At 48.4% G+C, this 22895-nt stretch overlaps 1 protein-coding gene across 5 annotated transcripts in view; it reads left to right on the top strand.

The window, feature by feature from the left end:
• The window catches only part of ANXA11 (annexin A11), a 51860-nt gene that overhangs the window by 13601 nt on the left and 15364 nt on the right, over nucleotides 1–22895 (top strand). For 2 of the 5 annotated variants that reach the window (XM_003939751.4, XM_074382477.1), the window contains 2 exons: nucleotides 20293–20355; nucleotides 22292–22404. In XM_003939751.4, the coding sequence (XP_003939800.2) occupies nucleotides 20301–20355; nucleotides 22292–22404 (168 nt within the window). In that variant the 5' untranslated portion in view covers nucleotides 20293–20300. Of the gene's footprint in view, nucleotides 1–6275; nucleotides 6454–6525; nucleotides 7161–20292; nucleotides 20356–22291; nucleotides 22405–22895 lie in introns of those variants that run through there. The other 3 variants (XM_074382474.1, XM_074382476.1, XM_074382475.1) reach the window with 3 other exon arrangements.

Genomic DNA, 22895 nt, shown 5'->3' with positions numbered 1-22895 from the left:
AGAGAACTGGGCCTGAGTCTGACAGCAGCTCTGAGGACAATAAGCCTCTGTACCCACCCTGCCCTGGGGACGATGAACTCTTGCTCAGTAGTGGGGGTGGGAGGATTTGGCACCAGCCCTCTTAGGGTCTTGCTGTATCACCTTGGTGTGCCATATTCTCCTCTCCATCATTTTGAAATGGGGTGAGGTGAGGTGGGTGGAAATGAACCGAGTCATCTCTGAGGTGCTGAATTGACTTCTGGCATCTGATTGTAAGGTCCTGGCCAATGGGATGTGATGGCCCTGCCTGTGCAACTCTGACTGGGCAAATGCTGACTGAGAGTGTGCAGCCTGGCCACGAGGAAGCCACCAAGGGCCCAAATCCCCTGGTGTCTCATGTTGACTGGTAATTCAAGTTAGTAAACCTGTGCCAAGCCCTATTGCCAACATGTGGGAGAGGCAAGCACCTGGTCCCTGCTTCCATTGTTGGAAAGGGTTTTTTTTTTTTTTTGTAGTCTTGGTGGTTTAATGCTTTCCTTGTCGAAGAAACCTTGCTGAGTTAGGCAGACGTGTTCACAGAGCTCTTATGCAAAGAAAGCAGAGACCTTTGGAAAGAGAATGCCATAGAAGGATATGGAGGGAAAGATAGAAGGAATAGTCACTGTATATATTCGTTTTCTTTAAGGTGTTTTTTTTTTTATTTTTATTTTTTGAGACAGAATCTTGCTCCGTCACCCAGGCTGAATGCAGTGGCACAATCCTGGCTCACTGCGACCTCTGCCTCCTGGGTTCAAAGCAATTCCTGAGTAGTGGAGATTACAGGCGCGTGCCACCACACCTGGCTAATTTTTGTGTTTTTATTTTTATTTTTTGAGACAGAGGTTTGCTCTTTTTGCCCAGGCTGGAGTGCAATGGTATGATCTCGGCTCACTGCAGCCTCTGCCTCCCAGGTTCAAGTGATTCTCCTGCCTCAGCTTCCCCAGTAGCTGGAATTACAGGTACCTGCCACCATGCCCAGCTAATTTTGTATATTTAGTAGAGACAGAATTTCACCATGTTGGCCAGGCTGGTCTTGAGCTCCTGACCTCAGGTGATTTGCCTGCCTCAGCCTCCCAAAGTGCTGGGATTACAGGTGTGAGCCACTGTGCCAGGCCAATTTTTGTATTTTAATAGAGACGGGGTCTCACTATGTTGCCCAGGCTGTTCTCAAACTCCTGGCCTCATGTAGTCCGCCCACCTCAGCCTCCCAAAGTGCTGGGGTTACAGGGATGAGCCACTGTGCTTGGCCAATAGTTTTCCTTAAACATTTTTTATTGTAAATTAACATTTATAAGTATGTAAATTTATGGAGTACAAAGTGATGTTATAATCTATGAACACAATATGAAGTAATTAAAGCAAACTAGTTAATATATTACCTCAAATGCTTATTTTTTGCGGTGAGAAAGTTTAAAGTTTATTCTCTTAGCAATTTTGAGATGTGTAGTACTCTGTTAATAACTATATCATGCTGTGCAAAGGAAAAAACATATTCCTCCTCTTTAACTGAGGTTTTTTTTTTTTTTTTTTTTTTTTTTGAGACAAGGTCTTACTGTGTTGTTTGGGCTGGAGTGCAGTGGCTTTTCATGGTGTGATCAAGGCCCACTGCAGCCTCAAATCCCTGGGCTCAAGCAATCCTCCTGCCTCAGCCTCCCAAGTGCCTGGGACTATAGACCACACCATTGTGCCCAGCTTGAGATTTTGTACCCTTTGAACATCATCTCTCAACCGCTCCCCACCTCGTTGTGTACAGTATGTTAGCTTTCAGTTACTGCTGTAACAAATTACTACAAACTTGTGGCTTAAAACCATGCAACTTTTTTTGTGGTAAAAATATGCACAGAGCCTTGCGCAGTGGCTCACACCTGTAATCTCAGCACTTTGGGAGGCCAAGGTGGGCGGATCACCTGAGGTCAGGAGTTCAAGACCAGCCTGGCCAGCATGGTGAAACCCTGTCTCTACTAAAAATACAAAAAATTAGCCAGGCATGGTGACAGGCACCTGTAATCCCAGCTACTCGGGAGGCTAAGGCAGGGAATCGCTTGAACCTGGGAGATGGAGGTTGCAGTGAGCCGAGATCATGCCACCACACTCCAACCTGGGCAACAGAGTGAGACTCCATCTCAAAAAAAAAAAAAATACACACACACACACACACACACACACACACACATATGTGTATATGTATGCACACACAACGTAAAATTTACCACTTTACCCACTGTTAGGTGTGCAGTTCAGTGTTGTTAAAATACATTCTCTTTGTTACACAACAGTCATTACCATGCATCTCCACAAGGTTCTCATCTTCCCAAACTGACTGTGTGCTCATGAAATGTAAACTCCCCATTCCCTCTTACCTGAGCCCTGGCAACAGCAGTCTACTTTCTGTCCTTATGAATTTCACTACTTTGGAGACTTTGTATAAGTGGAATCAGAAATATTTGTTCTTTTGTGCCTGGCTTGTTTTCTTTAGCATAATAGATTCAAGATTTGCCCATGTTGTAGCATGTCAGAGCTTTCTTCTGTTTTGAGGCTGAATGATTCTCTGTTTTTACATGGAGACCTTGTTTCGTTTATCCATTCATCCATCACGGGTGCTTGGGCTGTTTCCACCTTTTCACTACTGTGAATGAGGCTGCTGTGAACATGGGTGTACAAATGTCTGTTGGAGTCCTGGCTTTCATTTCCTTTGGGTATATAGGTTGACTATCACAAATCTGAAATGTTTCAAAATCTGAAACTTTTTGAGCTGCAACGTGACGCTCAAAGGAAGTGCTCATCGAAGCATTTTGGATTTTTGGATTTTGGGTGCGCAGTGGTAAGTGTAAGGCCAGTATTCCAAAATCTGAAATCATCTGGTCTGAAGACCAGAATATCTGAAACACTGCTGATCCCACACATTTTGAATGAGGGGTACTCAGCCTGTATGCCCATGAGTGAGATTGCTGGATCATATGGTAGTTCTATGTTTAATTTTTTGAGAAATCTCTCTACTGTTTTCCATAGTGGCTGCACTATTTTACCACCCACCTTTTTTATCTTAACAGTTTTATCTCATGGTCTCTTGGATCTCATGTTGCTAAAATCAAGGTGTTGGCAGGGTTGCGTGTCTGGAGTTCCTAGAGGTGAATGCTTCCTTGTCCTTTCCAGCTTTAGTGGCCATCTGCGTTCCTTGCACTTGGCTCCTTTCCTCAGTTGGTAGAATCCCTCTCATGCTTGAATTCTCTCCTGCTTATTCTTCCTTTTCCTCTTTAACCCATCCACAAAGGCTCTCTGCTTTGAAGGACCTTTCCCATTGGATTGGGCCCACCTGAAGAATCTAGCCTAGTCTCCCCATCTCATGGCGGATAACCTTAATCAATCAGGACACTCCCTTTTGCCATGTAAAGTAACGCATTCACAGGTTCCGGGGATATCTTTGAGGGACCTAATCAAGGAAGCTGATGGTAGCCGAGGTTCTGAAAAACCTTCCCTGTACGTTTCCCTTACCAGCATTGTCCTGAGGCCCCAGGACCTTAAGAGTTGGCTGGACACTCCCCTCACTGTGTGGACTGGGCTGATCCCCTGGGAGGCAGGAGCCTGACACCCGGCCGGGTTAGTGTCTGCCCAGGATCCATGACCCTTTTTTCCCTCTCCAAATGTCAGAGCCTGGCCTCTTTGGCCACTTGAGAGAGACCAACACTAGGTGTGTTGGCCACAGAGTGAAGATAACTGTGTCAGGCTTTACAAAGCACATTCCTGTTCTTTTACTTTTAGTCCTCATAGTAATCCACGGTAGGCGGGGCACATCAGATCTTGCAGACAGCATGGAGGCTCAGAGAGGTTAAGTTGCCCAGGGAGGGTCACACAGCAAGCAGTGGTGATAGGAACCAGACCTTGGCTCCAGGCTAATGCTTCCTAGGGAGTAAGTTAAAGTTAACTGAGCACCTGCTGCATGCTAATACCCATTGGAGAGCTTCATATATATATCAGAATATTACATTCTGACAGCTGTATAATGAGATGGATCATTTTTCCTCTTTTTACAGGTGAGGAAAAAGGCTCAGAGAGGTCAATCTGTATATCCAGCTAACAAGGGGCAGAGCTAGAATAGAATCATTGTCACTGGACTCCAAACCTGTGTACCACCCTGGTGGCCCAGCAGCAGTGCTAGAAGATGATATCAGAGCTGTGAGGGCTGTGGTAAAACTCATGCAGCAGAATTGAGAAGTCTCTTGTAGACTGTCCTGTGATGGTTGCAGCCCCTGATGGGGGATTGTGGGCCGTGAAAAGATGGGGGAGCTGGTTTAGAATATGAGAGAAAGGGTGATTGGGGTCGGTAGAAGGACCTGCCAAGAATCTAGGGGTAGATATTGTGAAAGTCAATGTCAGTGAGGCTAGGGCTGCGGGTCCTGGGTGAGCCACTCAGCTCCCTCTTCCCTACACTGCAAGATGAGGGAGGGGTTTAGAGAAGGAGTTCCCCTTGCTTTTTTCAGGCAGAGGGGCTGGAAGGGTTACCTTGTAGACAGTAACTGCTACAGGGCTTGGGGTGTGGCACATCCCTGTGGGCCCAGGAGCTCTGGGAGAAACTGGGTTGGACTTTGCAGTGAATGGAGTGACTTGACAACTATAAGGGGTGGGACCCACAGGGGGACCTCAGCCACCCTGGCACTTGAGCCTGATTGACATCAGCTCACTTCCATTGTGGTGCTCGTCTCGTCTCTCCTAGGCTGACCCTGGGAGAAGCTCCTCTGCTCAGGTGCTGTAACTGGGGGTGGTTTCCCCATGCGGAAGTGAGCAAAGACCGAGACCTGTGTCCCCTCCCCGCCACCTGCACTTACAAACACAACCCACCGTTTCCCTTTTTGAGAGTGAGTGTGTGTGTGTGTGTGTGTCTGTCTGTCTGTCTGTCTGTGTGTCCTTAGGTTCTGTCTAAATCTGTTCAAGCTGCTGTAATAAAATATCACAGACCGCGTGGCTTATAAACAACAGAAAGAAACATTGCTCACAGTTCTGGAGGCTGGAAGTCGAAGATGCAGGTGCCAGCAGACTCAGTGCCTGATGAGGGCTCACTTTCTGGTTCACAAATAGGCTAGCACCTTCTCCCCGTGTCCCCACATGGTGGAAAGGGTTGAGCTCTCTGGGCTCTGTTTTATAAGGGCATGAATCCCATTCTCGAGGGCTCCAACCTCATAACCTTCCAGAGGCCCCACCTCCAAATGTCATCACACTGGGAGCTGGGATCTCAATAATGAATCTGGGGGAGATAAGAGCATTCAAACTACAGCAGGTCCTATCTACACTTTGGAGTCAGGACTTGGATGGGGACTTTTCCTGTCACTGCCACTGTGTCCGTTACAAGAATCTCGGTGTCCTCCAGGACCTGAGTGCCCACCGCAGCCTGGCCTGCATGGCAGCCACATAGTAATGTTGTGTCTCTGTCACCTTCCTCTGCTGCCCACTTTCCACTTCTCAGAAATTTTGAACTGGACCTGGCATTTGACCAAGCATTGGCTCTTCTGTGAGGTGTGTGGTGTGGCCAGGCCTCCGAGGGGACTCTGCCCACAAAGAGGAGTGGCCCAGCTTGCAGGGAAGCCTGCTGTGGAGTGTGACAGAGAGACCTGTGTATGATGCTGTGTGCTCTTGGCCTCCCTCCTATGGAAAGTGAGTTCCTTCTCACTCGCCCCTGCCCCTTCTCAGCACCAGAGACCTGGTGTGGAAAGGCAGGCAGGGGAGAGAAGATGGCACCGTCTGTGCCATGCTGCAGTGAAGGTCCTGAGAATGGGCTCCAGTGCCCGCAGGCTTGGAGCTTGTGCAGGCTGAGGCCCTGCTTCTGCAGGTCCCTTTCCCAGGCAGGTTTCTTCTCCGAGGGTCTTTCAGATCCCTCTGCCCCATGGCCTCCGTCCACTGTCAGTCTTGCCTCTGCTGCCCCGTCTACTCCTGAGCTTGGACCAGACCCCCAGACACCCAGGCATGTGGAGGGGACGGAAAGAAAACAGTGCCAGTTTCCTGTTGGTGCTTTCTCTATTGGGAGGCTGGAAAACCCAACACAGCCATGCCGGTGTGCTCCCCACTCCCGTCCTCCACTCTTCACACTGCCCTGGCCTTCCCCAGTTCTGGGTTTCTCTCCCACCCCTCCCTTCCCCCTTCAGTTATCAAATGGCCCAGGGTCTTCTCTTTCTTATTTTGTTTTGGAGAAACAGGATATCATGATATGTTACATGATATAATGAGAACAAACTTGGAATTAAACTGTTACTATCCCCATTTTACAGATGGGGAACACTGAGGTGCAGAAAGGTCACGTAAACTGTCAAGGTTGCATAGCTGACGAGCAGGACTGGGATGTGAACCTGGGTATTCTGGCTTCAGAGTCCATGTTCTTCTCACCGTCCCCCACTGCCTTTAATGAAGTACCTGAGATCATACAGTGAAACTGGACGTAGAAGCCAGGTATTCTGATTCCTAATATTATGATATTTCATCACCAGTGTTTCTAAAGCTGTGTCCTTAAAATACTAGTTCCTGGGACCAGTGGACTCTGTGAGGAAGTATAGTATAGTGGTAAAGTCCTGGGCTTTGGAGGCCATCTGCCTGGCTTAGCCATTCAGTAGCTATAATCTTGGGCGAGTTACACAGCTTCGCTGTCCGTCAGTCTTCATTTCTGATATGAGAAGGATAATTTTAGTATTTGTCTCAGGGTTGTTGTAAAGTTTGATTGCATGTGAAGCACTTAACACAGTGCCTGGCACATGAAAAGTGTTCAGTAAATGGTAACTATTATGATGGCATAATTAGTTTGGGAAATTTGAGGGTAGAGTTAAGCAGGCTTCTTTGTTACAGGATTTATCAGAGCTTTTATTCTATTGCAAACTGGCAGTTTCCTAGACAGGGGATGTGTAGTTACAGTATATAACTATATGTAGTAGTCAGCCTTTTCTCAACTTTTTGGGCAACTAATCTCTTGCTCTTGTCTGTCTTTCTCTCTCCTTCAACTACATACCTGCTGACTTTACAACTTGCAAGATACTAAGCTGGTGTCAGAGAACACACTCTGGGCAGCACGGAGCTGCACGTCACACTGCCTGCTTCTAGGCAAGGCTGAGCTGGGCCTGGGCATCCCGGTTAGATCTGAGCAAGACTTTTGGGGGCCATAGATGGTAGGTATTCAGAAGCAAATGGACTTAATAGTGCAAATGAACAGACCTGGAGGAAAGGTTTGCCTGGAGGAGAGGTTTGGAGCGTGTATGTTCTGGAGACTTGTAGCCGTTCAGCGGTCGACAGAGTTGACTGTCATGTACCAGGTGGGTCCCGCTCTACAGAAGGCCAATTGCATATTGTGGGAATGTGCTGTTCTTACTGAGAGCCTTAGATTTGTGTGTTCATTATGAAGTTCCTTGCCCTGGAGGCCAAATACATCCTATTTGATACTTAAATGATCTTAGGAGCCAATGAAGGAAGAGATTATAAAGGAGAAAATGGACTAATTGGCAAAGCAGAGGCCAGGCCCCAGAACTCCCTCCATTCTTTCACTCGAGCTGCATTTGTAGTGTGCACATTTAGCCAGACCCTGGGGTAACAGTGGTGAACAAGGTTGTGGGTCTGCATTTTGGACTTTGGAAAACATCATTTACAGATGGTTGGCAGCATCATCACTAGGCAGAGCTCAGTGGTCCTGGAAGAGTCCTGGGGAAGTTGGTTTTCTTGCCGTCTTATATTGACAGGTGCCCCCTCAAGCATTCCATGCTCGCAGTCTTCCTAATGTGAATCTGCACCTGAGTCCTTTGCTGGTATAGAAGCCTGATCTCAATTTAGAGTCCCAGCTCTATTGTAGTTATATAAGCACACACACACACACACACATTCATTCTCTCTCCTCTCTCTCTGTCTCACTCTCTCTCTCTCACACACACACACACACACACACACACACACACACACACGGTCACTGACTCAAGGTGGTTGGTTTTACAGTTTTTCAACTTTATGATGGGGTTACATCAGTTTAAGAAGGGCTTATGGGGATGTAACCAGCTCCTCCACTTACGATGGGGTTACAATGAGGCTATGGTTTTTATTGAGTGTATGCCACTCTTAGACCATCGTAAAGTTGAAAAATCGTAAGTGGAACCATCATAAGTTGGGGGCTGCTGTGTTGCCAGCATGAAATCCATTTTCAACTCATGATGGGTTTATTGGGGTGTAACCCCACCCTAAGTCAAGGAGCATCTGTATGTATTTATATTAAAGTTCCTAATATTTAGAGATATGAACAGTTACAGATGAAATAATATATGATGTCTGGGATTTGCTTAAAAACAATACAGGGGAGTGGGTGGGTTGTGGGATGAGTCAAGATGGGTCTTAAGTAGATAATTGTTATTGTTCTGTTTTATATACGTGCTCCGTAACAAAACGTTGTGAAAAAAGTCAACCATTATTAATCAGTGCCTCTGTGGTTAATGGATTGATTAATAGTGTGGCTCACTCCATGGAATTCCACAGCCACAGTTAGGTACATGGTCTGCTGGGGCCAGCTCCTGCCACTGAAGGGGTGCGTGGGGCAGAGTTTGGGCTCTGTCTGCTTTCCCTCATCATCATAGCTATGGGGAACTGTGAGCTGATACACGGAGGGTTTCTGGAACCTTCTGGCCATGAGGAATGGCCTTGGCAGACCCTTGTTTAAGGCAGGCTTATTGCACTGTCTCCTTCTTTCCTTGGAGGAGGGGTCTTCAAGTAGGTGGCCAAGGGAAGGACCCACGGGGACCACCAGTGAACTCAGTCCAGCTTGGATGGAAGCAGCACAGGTTTTGTGATGCAGCACTGTGAGGGGGTGTCAGGTTTTGCCACCAGCTGCCAGTAGGCCAAGCTCTACCACAGACCCTCTTTGCCACAGCGTGTGATTTGAGCAAGCCATGTTCCTAGCGTATTTTAGCCACAAAACCAAGGGAGTTAGAACATAATCCCTTCCAATATGGACATTTTGTGAGTCTGTAAGTCTAGGATTTGGGGTGAAAGCTGAGAGAGGTCCCCTTCAGAAATCCTAAGATCCCAGAGGAAGGAAGGACTTCAAAAATGGATGCCCCTGGTTTTGCCCATGGGACAACTGAGGTATGGAAGAGGAGGCCTGGCCTCAGGTCGCTGGCTGAGATCCTTGGAACAGGGCTATACCATAGTAGATGTTTCTGCCTTGTCTTGGACCTTCCATCTCAAGTTCTGGGCTCCAGGCTCTTGTTGGCACCTTGCTCTAGGCTGCTGCCTCCCTCTCTCTTGCCCAGTGACCTGGGATGGACGAGTGCCCAGCTGCTCGCATGGCAGTGTGTGGAGGTTGTGAGCCACTCAGACCAGCTCAGGCTAGCTAAGTCTCCATTTCCCCAGTGCATGCCAGGAGGGGCACCAGGTCAGAATGTGAATTGAGAAGGAAAACTCCAAGCAAAACTCTCTGTGCTTCACCCTCAGCCAGATGTGTGGTTTTTTCCCCCACACTGACCAATTCTCTGACGCCAACTTGGTATCCATAATGCAGCTGAATTCTGACCTTAGCTGGAGTCACTCACTGCAGACCTGGTAGGTTAAAGGGCTCAGTCCCACCAGACTGTCAGATATGTATTTCTTATATCACGTTATCACATGAGCCATTACTTAACCAGAGCTGAGCTTTCTGCTGAAGAGTTTGCAGATGCATCAGTTTCTTTCCTCTTTAAAAAAGTTGTACATATATGGTGGGTGGAGGAGAAGGGGCGGGAGAGCATTAGGACAAATACCTAATGCACGCAGGGTTCAAAACCTAGATAACAGGTTGGTAGGTGCAGCAAACTACCATGGACACATGTATACCTATGTAACAAACATGCATGTTCTGCACATGTATCCCAGAACTTAAAGCAAAAAAAAAACAAATATCTGAGCATATATGAACTAAACACATATGCATATACATTTATCTTTTATGTAAATATATATATACACATGTATTATACATTTCTGTGTGTGCATTTGTGTGTCTTGAACTATACGTTGGAAACTGCTTGGTGGTGACCTTTATGTACAAGGATAGAGGGAAGAATGACTTGCTTTTCATTTTGTGTGTTTCTGTTCTGTTTGAATTTCCCTACAGTGTGCTTGTATTCCTTTTATTTTTCAAATAAAATTCAGTTTTTAGAGCAGTTATAGATTTACAGCAAAATTAAGTGAAACTACAGAGTTTCCCATTCCCCTTTCCCCCACACACACACACCCACCACAGTGGTTATATTATTACAACCACGGAAGCAACATTGACACATCACTACCACCCCAAGTCCATAGTTTACATTAGGGTTCACTCTTGGTGTTGAATTATCTCTGGGTTTTGGCTAATGTGTAGTGACATGTATCCATCATTATAGTACCACACAGAATAGTTTTACTGCCCTACAATTCCTTGCTCCACCTATTAATTCTTTCCTCTCTTGACCTCTGGCAACTACTCATCTTTTTGCTGTCACCATAGTGAGACCTCGGTCACGTTGGGGTCACCACCTGAGGCATCACATCAGTGTCCCTGTTTGGGTGCCAGCTGTGATGGGTATCATGTTGGGGTCACCACCTGAGACCTCGATCACCACTTGCGGAGGTCTGTCCTGCAGACCCTGATTCAGCAACAGATGAATGAAATACACTCATACACACCAGAGTACAGTGTGAGTCGAGTGGGCTAGGGACAGTCGTCAACTACTTTCAGAGGGCGATTGCAGCTAATCAACCACAACTCCCTGTCCTTCCTTGCATACTAACAGAGGTTCTAAGTCAACACGCTTGTGGATAATTAACATGGTTAAAGGAGTGGTTTTATGAATGATAAAAGGTCTTGGTTCCCGGACCCAGAATAAACACCATTAATGGGTAATTTCCCTTATTTCCCTTCGACATCCCCCTGAGAGGGACATCCAGCACAAAGTTTACATGAGGGAACAAATTAGTGTAGGGAAAAAGGAATGTGGGGTAAACAGACTTACCTGGGAAAGCTTTTATTATTCTAACCTTTACCCTGTGACTTAAAGTTCTAATGTAAGAACTGACTGCCTTCAGCCTGTTCCACTAAAACCTTTTGGCCTTCCAAAAGGTTTGAGACTATAATCTTATAACTTTCCCTAATATTTTGCCAACCACCCCGAGTGAATCCCAATACCATAGTTATGCTTCCTTCAGAATATCAGAGTTAGAATCATATAGTGTGTAACTTTTTCAGATTGGCATATTTTACTTTGTCATATGCATTTAATATGCATTTATCCATGTCTGTTCATGGCTTGGTAGCTAATTTCTTTTTAGCACTGAATAATATTCCGTTGTCTGGATGTACCAGTTTATCAGTACCTAGTAAAGGACATCTTAGGTGCTTCCAAATTGTTGGCAATTTTGAATAACACTACCGTGAATATCCTTAAGCTGGTTTTGTTTGTGGGCAGAAGTTTTCAACTCATTTGGGTAAAAACCAAGAGCATGATTGCTGGATCGTTGGTAAAACTATCTTTAGTTTTCTAAGAAACTGCCAAACTGTCTTCCAAAGTGGCTGTACCATTTTACATTCCCACCAGCAATGAATGAAAGTTCCCATTGCTGTATCCTCACCAGCATTTGGTGTTATCAGTGTTTTGGATTTTGGCCATTCCAATAGGTGTATAGTGATATCTTACTGTTTTCATTTGCAGTTTATTAATGACATGTTGATCATCTTTTCATATGCTTATTTGCCACCTGTATATTTGTTTGGTGAAGTGTATGTTAAGGTCTTTTGCTTATTTTTTAAGTCGTAAGGTTTTCTTGTTGAGATTTGAGAGTTCTTTGTGTATTTTGGATAATAGTCCCTTTATCAGATGTGTCTTTTGCAATTATTTTCTCCCATTCTATGGCTTGTTTTTTCTTCCTTTTATTTTATTTTATTTTTTTGAGATAGATAGGGTTTCACTCCCGTCACCCAGACTGCAGTGCAATGGTGTGATCTGGACTCACTGCAACCGCCACCTCCAAGGCTCAAACAATTCTCTTGCTTCAGCCTCCTGAGTAGCTGGGACCACAGTCCAATGCCATGATGCCCGGCTAATATTTTTGTATTTTATTTTTGTAAAGACAAGGTCTCACTATGTTGCCCAAGCTGGTCTCAACTCCTGAGCTCAAATGATCTGTCTACCTCAGCTTCCCAAAGTGCTGGGATTATAGATGTGAGCCACTGCACCCTGCCTCATCTTTTCATTTAAAATAATATCAGCAGGGATTATTGGAGCTGCATGGTTTAAACGATTGTCTTAGCTCATTTTGTGCTGCTCTAACAAAATATTACAGACTGAGTAATTGATAAGCAACAGAAGCTTATTTAGCTCACAGTTCTGAAGGCTGGGAAGATCGTGAGGCTGCATCTGGCAAGGGCCTTCTTGCTGCTTCATAACATGGCAGAGGATATCACATGGGTGAGAGAGAACAAGAGTGAAAGAGAGAGCATGTTATACTTTTGTAACAAACCCACTGGTGGTCAGGAGCCCACTTCCTCCGTAACACATTAATCCATTCATGAGGCAGAGCTTCTTAAAGTTCCCACCTCTCAGAACTGTTGTATCAACCATTAAGCTCACAGTGCTTGCACTTTGGGGGACACATTGAAACCATAGCAACAATATATTTAAATTTTATGGATGCAACCTTATGGAGAAAGTATTTTTTTAAATAAGTAAATAAATATGTGTGTGTGTGTGTGTGTGTGTGTGTGTGTTTAAAAACAGGTTAAGGATCTAATGTTCAAAACAACTAATGTAAAAATGAATATTCCTTCCACCAGGCTGGGGATGGTCAGTGGAAAATCACCCCACGAAAGCATCTGCTCTAGTCCAGGCCTGATTGGTTTGCTGCTAGATTCTGAGGGGCAGGGGGTGTCACTGCTGTGTGACTTTTGGCCCGAGATGATGTTTCCAGGCCTTTGCCTCTCAGCATTAGCCTGGTATAGCCTCTGTTCCCAAATGAGCCCTGTGCTGTCCCTCTGGGGAGGACAGTCCAGAGTCCCAGTCATGGCACTGACAGCAGCCACCTTTCCTTTCCCACTGTGTTCCTGAAGTCAGGGAGGACACGAACAAATGCATGGCGTAGCCTTGCTGGTGGCTAGAGCCCATATCTCTACCTTGCATTGTTGGGTAGAGACACAGCAAGGCTTCCCTTTGTGGTAGGGGATGGCTGAGTAGGGGCAGTGAGGCTCTTCTTGCTCTGGCAGTTTTGCCTCCTGACCCAATGTAGCATTTCTAGATTCCTGTTAGAGGACTCCATCCAGTGCCCTTTTAGAGCCTATGAAATTGAATGGTACACTTACATATACATAATGCAGCTTTAGGGAACAGGTGCTTTTGCAGTCCCTGAGAAGCACCCCCAGATAGCTGCGCTGTGCTTTTGGCATCCACCGAATGCTTTGAGACTGGCTTCTGATGCAGTGCTGTCATGCTAGAGTCCTGTCGACGTTAGTAGCGATGGCACCATGTTTGAGAGGCCCAGAGCCAGTGAACGAGGCATAGAGCTTATTGAGGGCACTTACATACGGGGCGGTCCAGTGGTGACAGGCTGGATGGAAGGATCACTGCTGATTGTAAAAAGCATTTTGTTTGGCATTTTCATTTAGCAGCCTCCTTCCAAACCACCTCCACCTGGCAACCTTCATTTAATGCAGAACAAAGAACCTTGATTTCCTGTATGGCCTGCATTCCATGGAATGACTTAGGGGTTCAGATGTTCCTTATAGATAAGGAATGGGTCTCCAGGTTGGCCACAGTTCCTTAGCTCAGAACTCTGATCACACATTCTTCTTAGACTGTAGAGTCGTTCTGGGTATGCTTAAGTTAAGTGATGGTGCTCAGGTGCATCTGCCATATAATTGCAGGTGGTGGGGGGAGGCCTAGGTCTGGTGCCTGTCCCTAGAGCTTACTATTGTTAAGAAGAGTGTATTAGTCCATTCTCACACCACTGTAAAGAAATCTCTGAAACCGGGTAATTTATAAAGAAAAGAGGTTGAATTGGCTCACAGTTCTATGGCTGGGCCTATCCCAGGTTGAAGGGCCCAGAATATGGGAGCTCTCCAGGTAAGAGAAAGCATGACGCTGGCATCTGCTTGGGGAGGCCTCGGGAAGCTTACAGTGATGCAGCAGGCAGGTCTTACCTGGCTGGAGCAGGAGGAAGAGAGGTGCAGGGAGGAGGTGCAACACACTTTTAAACAAGCAGATCTCACCAGAACTCTCTCTGAGAACAGCACCAAAGTGGGAAATCCACCCCCATGATCCTGTCACCTCCTACCTGGCCCCACCTCCAACACTGGGGATGACAATCAGATTGTATTGTAATTACAGCTTACAATTTGGGCAGGGATACAAATCCAACCATATCAAAGAGTGAGATCGATAAGCTAGAGAGTTTCTAATACCTTAAAGAAAAGGGTGTTTCCTAGAGTGTGGACCACAGAACCAGTTACATCAGAATTACTGGGATTGGAGGGTATGTATGCTTGTTTGTACTTCAGACTCCTGGGCCTATCCTAGGTTCAGAGGCCTGGAATATGGGGGCCTGGCACTAGCATTGTTAGCCAGTTCTCCAGGTTCTCATGTGTGATAAGGCAGTGTGGCCTGCAGCCGGGCAGCAGCAGCATCAGCAGGGAGCTGTTGGAAATGCAGCTTCTTGGGCCCTACCCCAGAGACACTGACTTAGAGGCTCCGGAGGTGGGGCCCAGAAATCTGGGTTTTAACAAGTCCTATAGGTGACTGTTTTCCAGAAGCACCGATTTAAGTGGAGAGGGCTGCAGCTGGATGAAATCAGGTGCACAGCTGCAGCTGGATGGTCACAGTGAGGACGGATGGGCAGTGTTTGTGCTGCAGGCTACCCTAAGAGGCAGGACCAGAAGCCAAAAGTTCCCGAGACAGATTTCTAAGAATTGGAGCAATCCCTAAGGGGGCTGGCTGCCTGCTGTGTGCAGCAGGTAGAGAGTGGGGGACATGCCCCAGCCATCAGAATTGCACCAGCAGTGTGAAGTATGTCCCTTGCCCCATGCCAGGAACAACTCCTCCAAAGACAGTCCCTCGCGGTGGGCTCTTTTAAAAAAATGCAGAGGCCAAAGTTACCAGAAGACTGGACCATGAACAGATTTCTTAATTTTCAAAGAAAAGGAGAATGCTGCTTCTGTGAGTCAGAGAGCTGTGTGCTGATCCTGCAGCCTCTAGCCTCCTAGAACATGGACAGCTAGGGGGAGACTGGAGGTACTGGGAGGCTGTATCTACCTGAAGGTCACCCCAGGCTATTGGACTACATAGTGTTTTTCTCCTGGGGTAATTAGGCAGGTAAACAGGCCCTCTTCAGAGTAGGTGTGCTAGAACACTCACTTGTGCCTGTGTACTGGGTGGCAGCAGAGTGAGTTGGGAGAGAGCTGGTTAAATGCCTGCATCCACATCGCGCTCAGTGTTTGATGTTGAACTGGGGAGTTCTGAGTGTGACAGTTCTGCAGTGTCCCTCGTTGGCCCTTTTGTCGTGGTTACTTGGCAGAACACAAATGCCATGCTTATCGCATTCGTGGATGTAAAACAAAGCTGAGAGAGGGGAAAAATGTTTCATGCTGGGCAGAATCCCAGAAGGTCTCCGCAGACTGCAGCAATGGAAGAACCCAAGGGAGAAATTTCACAGGAACCCGCATGATGTCTCTCCATGGCCTGGGAAACCATGTGTACCAGGTCAGGGAGGTGGGGAGTAGCATCCACTGGAGGGAGATGACGGCCTTGCCCTGTGCTCTTCAGACCATACCTGGGGCCTTTGGTTCTGAAAAAAAAAAAAAAAAAAAAAGAGAGAGAGAAAGAGAAGAGTGGGGAGCAGGCCAGGTGCAGTGGCTCACACCTGTAATCCCAACACTTTTGGAGGCTGAGGCAGGCAGATTACCTGAGGTCAGGAGTTCAAGACCAGTCTGGCCATCATGGTGAAACCCTGTCTTTACTAAAAAATACAAAAATCAGCCCAGCATGGTGGCAGGTGCCTGTAGTCCCAGCTACTTGGGCGGCTGCGGCAGGATAATCGCTTGCACCCAGGAGGCGGAGGTTGCAGTGAGCCGAGATCGCACCACTGCCCTCCAGCCTGGGCGACACAGTGAAACTCTGTCTCAAAAAAAAAAAAAAAAAGGAGTGGGGAGCCTTGAAATTATTTCAGGCAGAGAATGGTAGGGGAAAATGAGGCTATTCTAAGAAGGGAGGACTAGAAGTATGTCTTGGGGAGAGGGAAAGACCCGAGGTGCAGGACCACAGCTTGCAGTGGGATCAACCTGCCTTGTGGGACCCTGAAGGGCAAAGCTCCTAGCCGGGAGGCAGATTTTGACTCCTGCTGGGAAATCCCTTCAAAGCCACCCCAAGAATGAGCCCCACGAGCACCATCAAGGCTGGCCTGTGGGCCCTCTAGGTCTGCCAAGGCTGCCTGGAACTGAATGGACCCTGTGTGTGTTCTTTTAGTCTTGGAAGAGCATCCAGGACTTTGGGGGCCAGAGGAGTGGCTTCAAGTGAGCTCAGAAGTCTGCACCTGAATTGGGCCTTTTTAAAAGTTGTTTTTTTAATGGGCAATACATGAATGTGGCAGAAATGCAGAGGGAACAGATCTAAACTGGGAGCCTCATTTTCTAGCCCCAGCTTTCCTCTCCAGAGACAGCTAGTGGTAGCTAGTTTCTTGTGTGTCATTTACTAGGATGTGTGTGCAGATATACACATAGGAGCCACTTAGTTTGTATGTTTCTGAGTTTTTTATTGGCTTAGTACATACACGGTAGTGTACCTTGATTAATAATGGTGGTCATTTCATCTTTCCATATACAGAGCTGGCTAATTCCAGAAATAGCTACAGAGTATCCATTGTTGGATCTGTTGTGGTTTATTTAACCAGCCTCATTGGTGGAAGTTTAGGAGTTGTTACAGATAATGTTGTAGTAAAATGCATGTCTGTATGACATTTCACACAGTTGTGTGTCTGGGAAAGACAGTTCTAGAAGTAGAGTTGCTGGGTCAAAGGGTGTGTCATTTTAAATTTTGACATCTCTGCATTTTTTATTTTTTATTTTTTGAGATGGAGTCTCACTCTGTCACCCAGGCTGGAGTGCAGTGATGCAATCTTGGCTCACTGCAACCTCTGCCTCCCAGGTTCCGGCCATTCTCCTGCCTTAGCCTCCTGCGTAGCTGGGATTACAGGCACCTGCCACCGCACCCAGCTAATTTTGGTATTTTTAGTAAAGACGGGTTTTCACCATGTTGGCCCAGCTGGTCTCTAACTCCTGACCTCAGGTGATCCACCCACCTTCGCCTCCCAAAGTGCTGGGATTACAGGCATGAGCCACCGTGCCTGTGTATTTTTAATTGGTGATTCCTTTACACATTGGTGAAGGTGAACATCTTCAGCTCCTTTTCTATAACTGCCAGATCTGTTCACATCATTTGACAGTTTCTCTAGTGGTTATTGATCTTTTTCTTATTGTATTAATAAAACTTTTTTCCTAAGTTTTTTTCATCTTTATTTTTAAAAATTTGTTTCTTATTATGCTGAAATTTTATTTTATGCCTTTGGTTCTTGGGGCTACTTCTTTCATTGAAATATTTGGCCTGGCTGGAATTTACTTGGTGTAAGGAACAGGGTGGTATCCAGCTTTTGTTTCTTGGGTTTTTTCCCTGGCCTGGCTGTGGATGGGGCTTTTGGCTTCATTCCTCTGGGAGTAGGCCAGGAGTAGGGAGTGTCTTTGGTGCTTAGAGGTCCTGGCTAGTGGTGTCTCCGGAGAGGAAGGTGGTAGAGACACCATCCCGGCTCTCCCTGCTCACCTGCGGGGCGGTTTCTCCTGTTGGAAGGTTCCTGGCCTGCCGGTCATTCATATCCGCCAGGTGCCTCCTCACCAGTGAGGTCTGAGGGTTTGGCAGAGTCTGGGCAGATGGGTCACGCTGGGGCCAGGACGGGGAGGGCTTTGTACTGACAGCCAGCTCACCCAGCCGTAGGGACCTGAGTCACACCCTCTCTGAAGGTGGTGCCACCAGGGACCTCATCCACCACGTGCTTAGGGGCTCCAAGAGACTGAAAGCTGTGCAAGGACTGGGTCCTTGGTCCACACTACAGGGAGCCGATTCCAGCTCTCTCCGAAGCCATAAGTGCTTTGCCTATCCTCTGGACGCACTCACCCAAACAAATGACCACACCCATAGGGCTGAAAACCAAGCCCACCCTGTGGGGACCAGTGGCACCTTAAGGAAGTTCTTTAGCTTCCTTAAAAACAGCATGTAGGCTGGGTACAGTGGCTCATGCCTGCAGTCCCAGCACTGCAGGAGGCTGAGGCGGGCAGATCACTTGAGGCCAGGAGTTCAGACCATCCTGGCCAATATGGTGAAACCCCATCTCTACTAAAAATACAAAAATTAGCCAGGCATGGTTGTGCCCACCTGTCGTTCCAGCTACTCAGGAGGCTGAGGCATGAGAATTACTTGAACCCGGGAGGTGGAGGTTACAGTGAGCTGAGATTGTACCACTGCACTCCAGCCTGGGTAATAGAGTGAGACCCTATCTAAAATGTAAAAATAGGCCAGTTGCAGTGGCTCATGCCTATAATCTTAACACTTTGGGAGGCTGAGGCAGGCGAATCACCTGAGGTCAGGTGTTTGAGACCAGCCTGGCCAACATAGTAAAACCCTGTCTCTACTAAAAATAAAAAAATTAGCCAGGCATGGTGGCAGGTGCCTATAATCTCAGCTACTTGGAAAGCTGAGGCAGGAGAATCACTTGAACCCCAGAGGCAGAGGATGCAGTAAGCCAAGATCACACCATTGCACTCCAGCCTAGGTTACAGAGTGAGGCCCTGTCTCAAAAAAATAAATAAATAAAATAAAAATAAAAATAAACAGCATGTACCAGCCTGGCCAACATAATAAACTCTTGCCCCCCCCCCCCAAAAAAAAAATTAGCAAGCTATGGTGGCACATATCCTTAGGAGGCTGAGGCGGGAGGATTACCTGAGCCCAGGAGGTCAAGGCTGCAATGAGCCATGACTGTGCCACTGCACTCCAGCCTGGATGACAGAGTGAGAGTATGTCTCAAAATAAACAAAATCTAACATGCCCAGTTTTCAAGGTAAATATGAAGGGCAGCTAGAATCTTGTAGTTGGATAGCGTGGCCAGAATAGTGGTCTTCAAAGTGGGTTCCCTGGACCAGTAACATTACCTGAAAACGTTCAGAATGCAAATGCTGGTTCTACTCTCTCACAAACTCTTGGTGGTGGAGCCCAGCAATGTGTTTTAACAATCCCATCAGGTGATTGTGATGCGCATTGCAGCATGAGACCCAGTGTGTCAAAAGAAACCGCTCACCTGAGACGAGCTGGTGTGATTGTTGAGGGAGCCTCAGGTTTCCTCACATGCCCACCTGTCATTTGCCATTGGGTGTCTCTGCAAACCGCAGCAGCTGCTATTTGCAAGAGCAGGCAGGTTGCACAATGTGGCTGTTGTCACAGCAGCTCTGTGTCCCTCCTCACAGTTTAGCTGGCATGGGACGTTGCCAAGGGATCTGTGTTCAGAGAGACTCTGTGAGAGCAGGTGTCTCACTTGGCACATGTCCAGGCCTCTCTTCTTTCTTTACTGACAGATCTGCAAATCACTTACTTCTCTTAGCAGCGTCTGCTGCGGAAACAGGGTGGTGGTGCCTCGTTTTCCATGGTTCTCCACCCTGCATCAGATGAACCTCCTGAGGGCCCTTCTTACTTCTAGGAACGAAGCTTCCATACCTTACCAGCTCCCCTTGGCTGATGAACCAGAGGTTGGAAAATGAAGGAAGACAGGGGCCTCTGGCTTCCTCTGTTGCTGGAGGGATGGCAATAAGGACACAGGAAGATAAATAGACAGACCTGGAGCCCTGAGGATGAGGCAGTGTGCTTCTAGCTCTGAGGTTGGAGAGCAGGCCCAGAGACACACTGCACCCTTGTCAGCAGAGGCAGGAGCAAAGCTTCAATGAGAGGGGCTTTCAAGAAAACAGGCTCCTGGGCGGTTTTCTGTCACTGTGGGTGGGGTCGGGGATGTGGCCCAGGCCCAGAAGTCAGGCAGTATGCTGGTGGGTACTGTTTCTAGCTGGAGGCGCCAGCAGGAGACAGTGAACTGCTGGGACAAGCAGGGCGGATGCAGCAGCTTCTGCTGCTGGGTCCTGGTTGTCGTGGTGGCTGCTCCCTTGAGAAGATGGCTCCCACAGGCCCGCAGGGGCTCCCAGGCAGAGCCTGAGTGTGCTTTCCTCTTCTCTTCCAGATCTCACCATGAGCTACCCTGGCTATCCCCCACCCCCAGGCGGCTACCCGCCAGCTGCACCAGGTAAGAGGGTCTGGGTGGGGAGGAGAGTGAATGCTGCCTCTGTACAGTGGCCGGGAGTAGAGAGGGGAGAACAGTAGTTTCCTCAGTCCCTCCTCCCCTCCTCACTCCCTCCTCCCCTCACAGCCCAGCCCAGCAGGGGAGGGGTGGACAGGACAACGGAGTAGGCACATAGCCAGTGGGGCAGGGGCTGGGGAAGAGCATGATGCTGGAGCCATGGGAGGCCTGGGTTTGAAACTGGCTCCAGAAAACCCTGGACAAGGCCCAGGGCTGGGTCTCTTGCCTTACTCACTGGTAACAGTGAGCAAATGCTATCACTTTGAGACTTAGGTTTCTTCTCTGCAAAATTGCTTCAAGGATTTCTCCCTCATTAGGGGGTTCTGCATACTGACGAGCTAGGCAGGCAGAGCCTCTGATGCAGTGCCCTGCAAAGCATTGCTAGGTGATGGTTGCCCCTTGCCACCTCTCCTACTCTCTGCTCAAGGCATGTGGGCTTGCAGCAATGAGATCCCCCTCGCCAAGAGAGGAAGTAGAGGCAGATGCTAAGGGTCAAAGGTCACTCCCTCCCTGTGGCTGCAGGAGCTGTGGGTAGTCACACGTAGAAGTCATCTTCTCTGGCCCTGGCCCCTTTTTGGTTTTCCTCAAATGAGATTTGGCCCCTACAGTGGGAAAGGAAATACGAGGGTTCGTGGGACCAAAGGGAGAAAAAGGCCATTCCAAGGCTGGTCATCCTGAGGATGCCTGAACCGCTGCCCCTCACCCCAGGGGACCCCCAGCATTATTCATTTCCTTGGAGCTGAGGTCCTGTGGTGTGAGCACCCCTGGCCTGCAGGCCATTTACCTTCCCTCCCATTCAGCGGGTAAAGAACAGGCCCAGACTCGGAGGTGGCTCAGCCACTGTCCCAGGGCATGTCAGGGGCTGAGCTGGGCCACTGCCCTCTGAACAAGCCCATCCCAGGTTGGCTGGCACTGACCTTGGTCCCCTCTCTCTAGTAGAAATCCTGCACACTGAGTCCTGCCACTGGCACCTTCACTAGCACAGCTGAGCAGACTATGAGCAGCAAGAGAGGAGGAGACAGGAGATTTAGGGAAAGTTCTTCCTGGAGGGTCTGGAGCCCTAGAGCTGAACAGCCGATCTGAAGCTCCCGTGGACAGGAAAGCATCTAACAGGCCAGAGGCCACATGATGATGCCAGTCTCAGTGACAGCGTTATATACGGATGCCCTTTGGGCCCCCAGCGGAGCCCTACAGGTGTTACCTCAGTTCTCATCACTGCAGTTCAGCCATACATTCCTCATTAGCCCATTTGTCAGCTGAGGAATCAAGCCTAGCAAAGGTGAGGGTGAAAGCCCTGCCCCAGGGCACATGCCAGTCCTGCTGGTTTCAGAGGGGCTTTTCGCCTCTGTTTCCTCCTGTCCTCTTGTGGACTGGTATATGTGTTACCATGACCCGGTGTCGTCTCCCTCCAGCCTCTTATCCTGCTTCTCCCTGCCTTTTATAGACATATAATAGCAAACAGCCAAACCCCCTCCCACCAATGCCTTCATGTTACTAAAATCTCAGAGCTCCCTGTGGTCACCTCTGTGATTGGCTCAGCATGGTATCCCACAACAGTCTGTCCTTGTGTGTCCTTTGGCTCCATGATGGTGAACTTGGGAGGGCAGAGCCTGCCTGGGCCCTCCCAACCTCCTTAAGACTCTACAGAGGGTCTGGGGGGTATTTGGGGAACTCCAACCTTCCTCCTTGGGAAGAGGGGTAGGTTTCCCCTCCTCTGCCAGTGGGATAGGGGGAGACTTTCCTGGTGTTTTCATGTGGTCTGTGGTGTCCCGAGGCTTGAGGCTTTGCTAGGCCTCCGTGACCACTTGGGAGCTCGCATCTCTGCCTTTCCCCTTGTGGTGGGGGACTGGCAGGGGGCTAAAGGGCTTGGTGTTGCTTTCAGGTGGTGGTGCCTGGGGAGGTGCTGCCTACCCTCCACCCAGCGTGCCCCCTATCGGGCTGGATAATGTGGCCAACTATGCAGGGCAGTTCAACCCGGACTACCTCTCAGGAATGGTGAGTCCAGCCCTCCTGCCGAGGCGGCCCTGGGGCCAGAGGAATCAAGACTGCCGGCCTCTGGGGCTCCAGAGTTGTCTACGTGTGTGTTGCTGTGGTGTGCAGTGTGTTGAGCTGCTCCTTAGAGCAGGGTTTTCATCAGGCTTCTGCCACTTGCTCTCTGCCCCTCTCTGGGTCTCACTTTCCCCATCTATAAAATGAGGGGAAGGGGAGTGCAATGGACCAGATGATCTCACAGGTCCCTTTCAGCCCTGCGGGGTTAGGGCTGGGAGGGTGGTGAGGGTGGTGTGGGTGGTGAGGGTGTGTGCGTGAGTGTGCATGCATGTGCTGGCTGTGAGTATCCACACTAATGGGAGGGTGGTGAGGGTGTGTGCCTGAGTGTGCATGCATGCGCTGGGTGTGAGTATCCACACTGACGAGAGGGTGGTGAGGGTGTGTGCGTGAGTGTGCATGAATGCGCTGGGTGTGAGTATCCACACTGACGAGAGGGT

Source organism: Saimiri boliviensis, chromosome 12 (assembly GCF_048565385.1).
Source record: "Saimiri boliviensis isolate mSaiBol1 chromosome 12, mSaiBol1.pri, whole genome shotgun sequence".
Classification (NCBI taxonomy): Eukaryota; Metazoa; Chordata; class Mammalia; order Primates; family Cebidae; genus Saimiri; species Saimiri boliviensis.
Note: the sequence above shows the minus strand (reverse complement) of the source record. Positions and strands in the feature narration are given on the sequence as shown.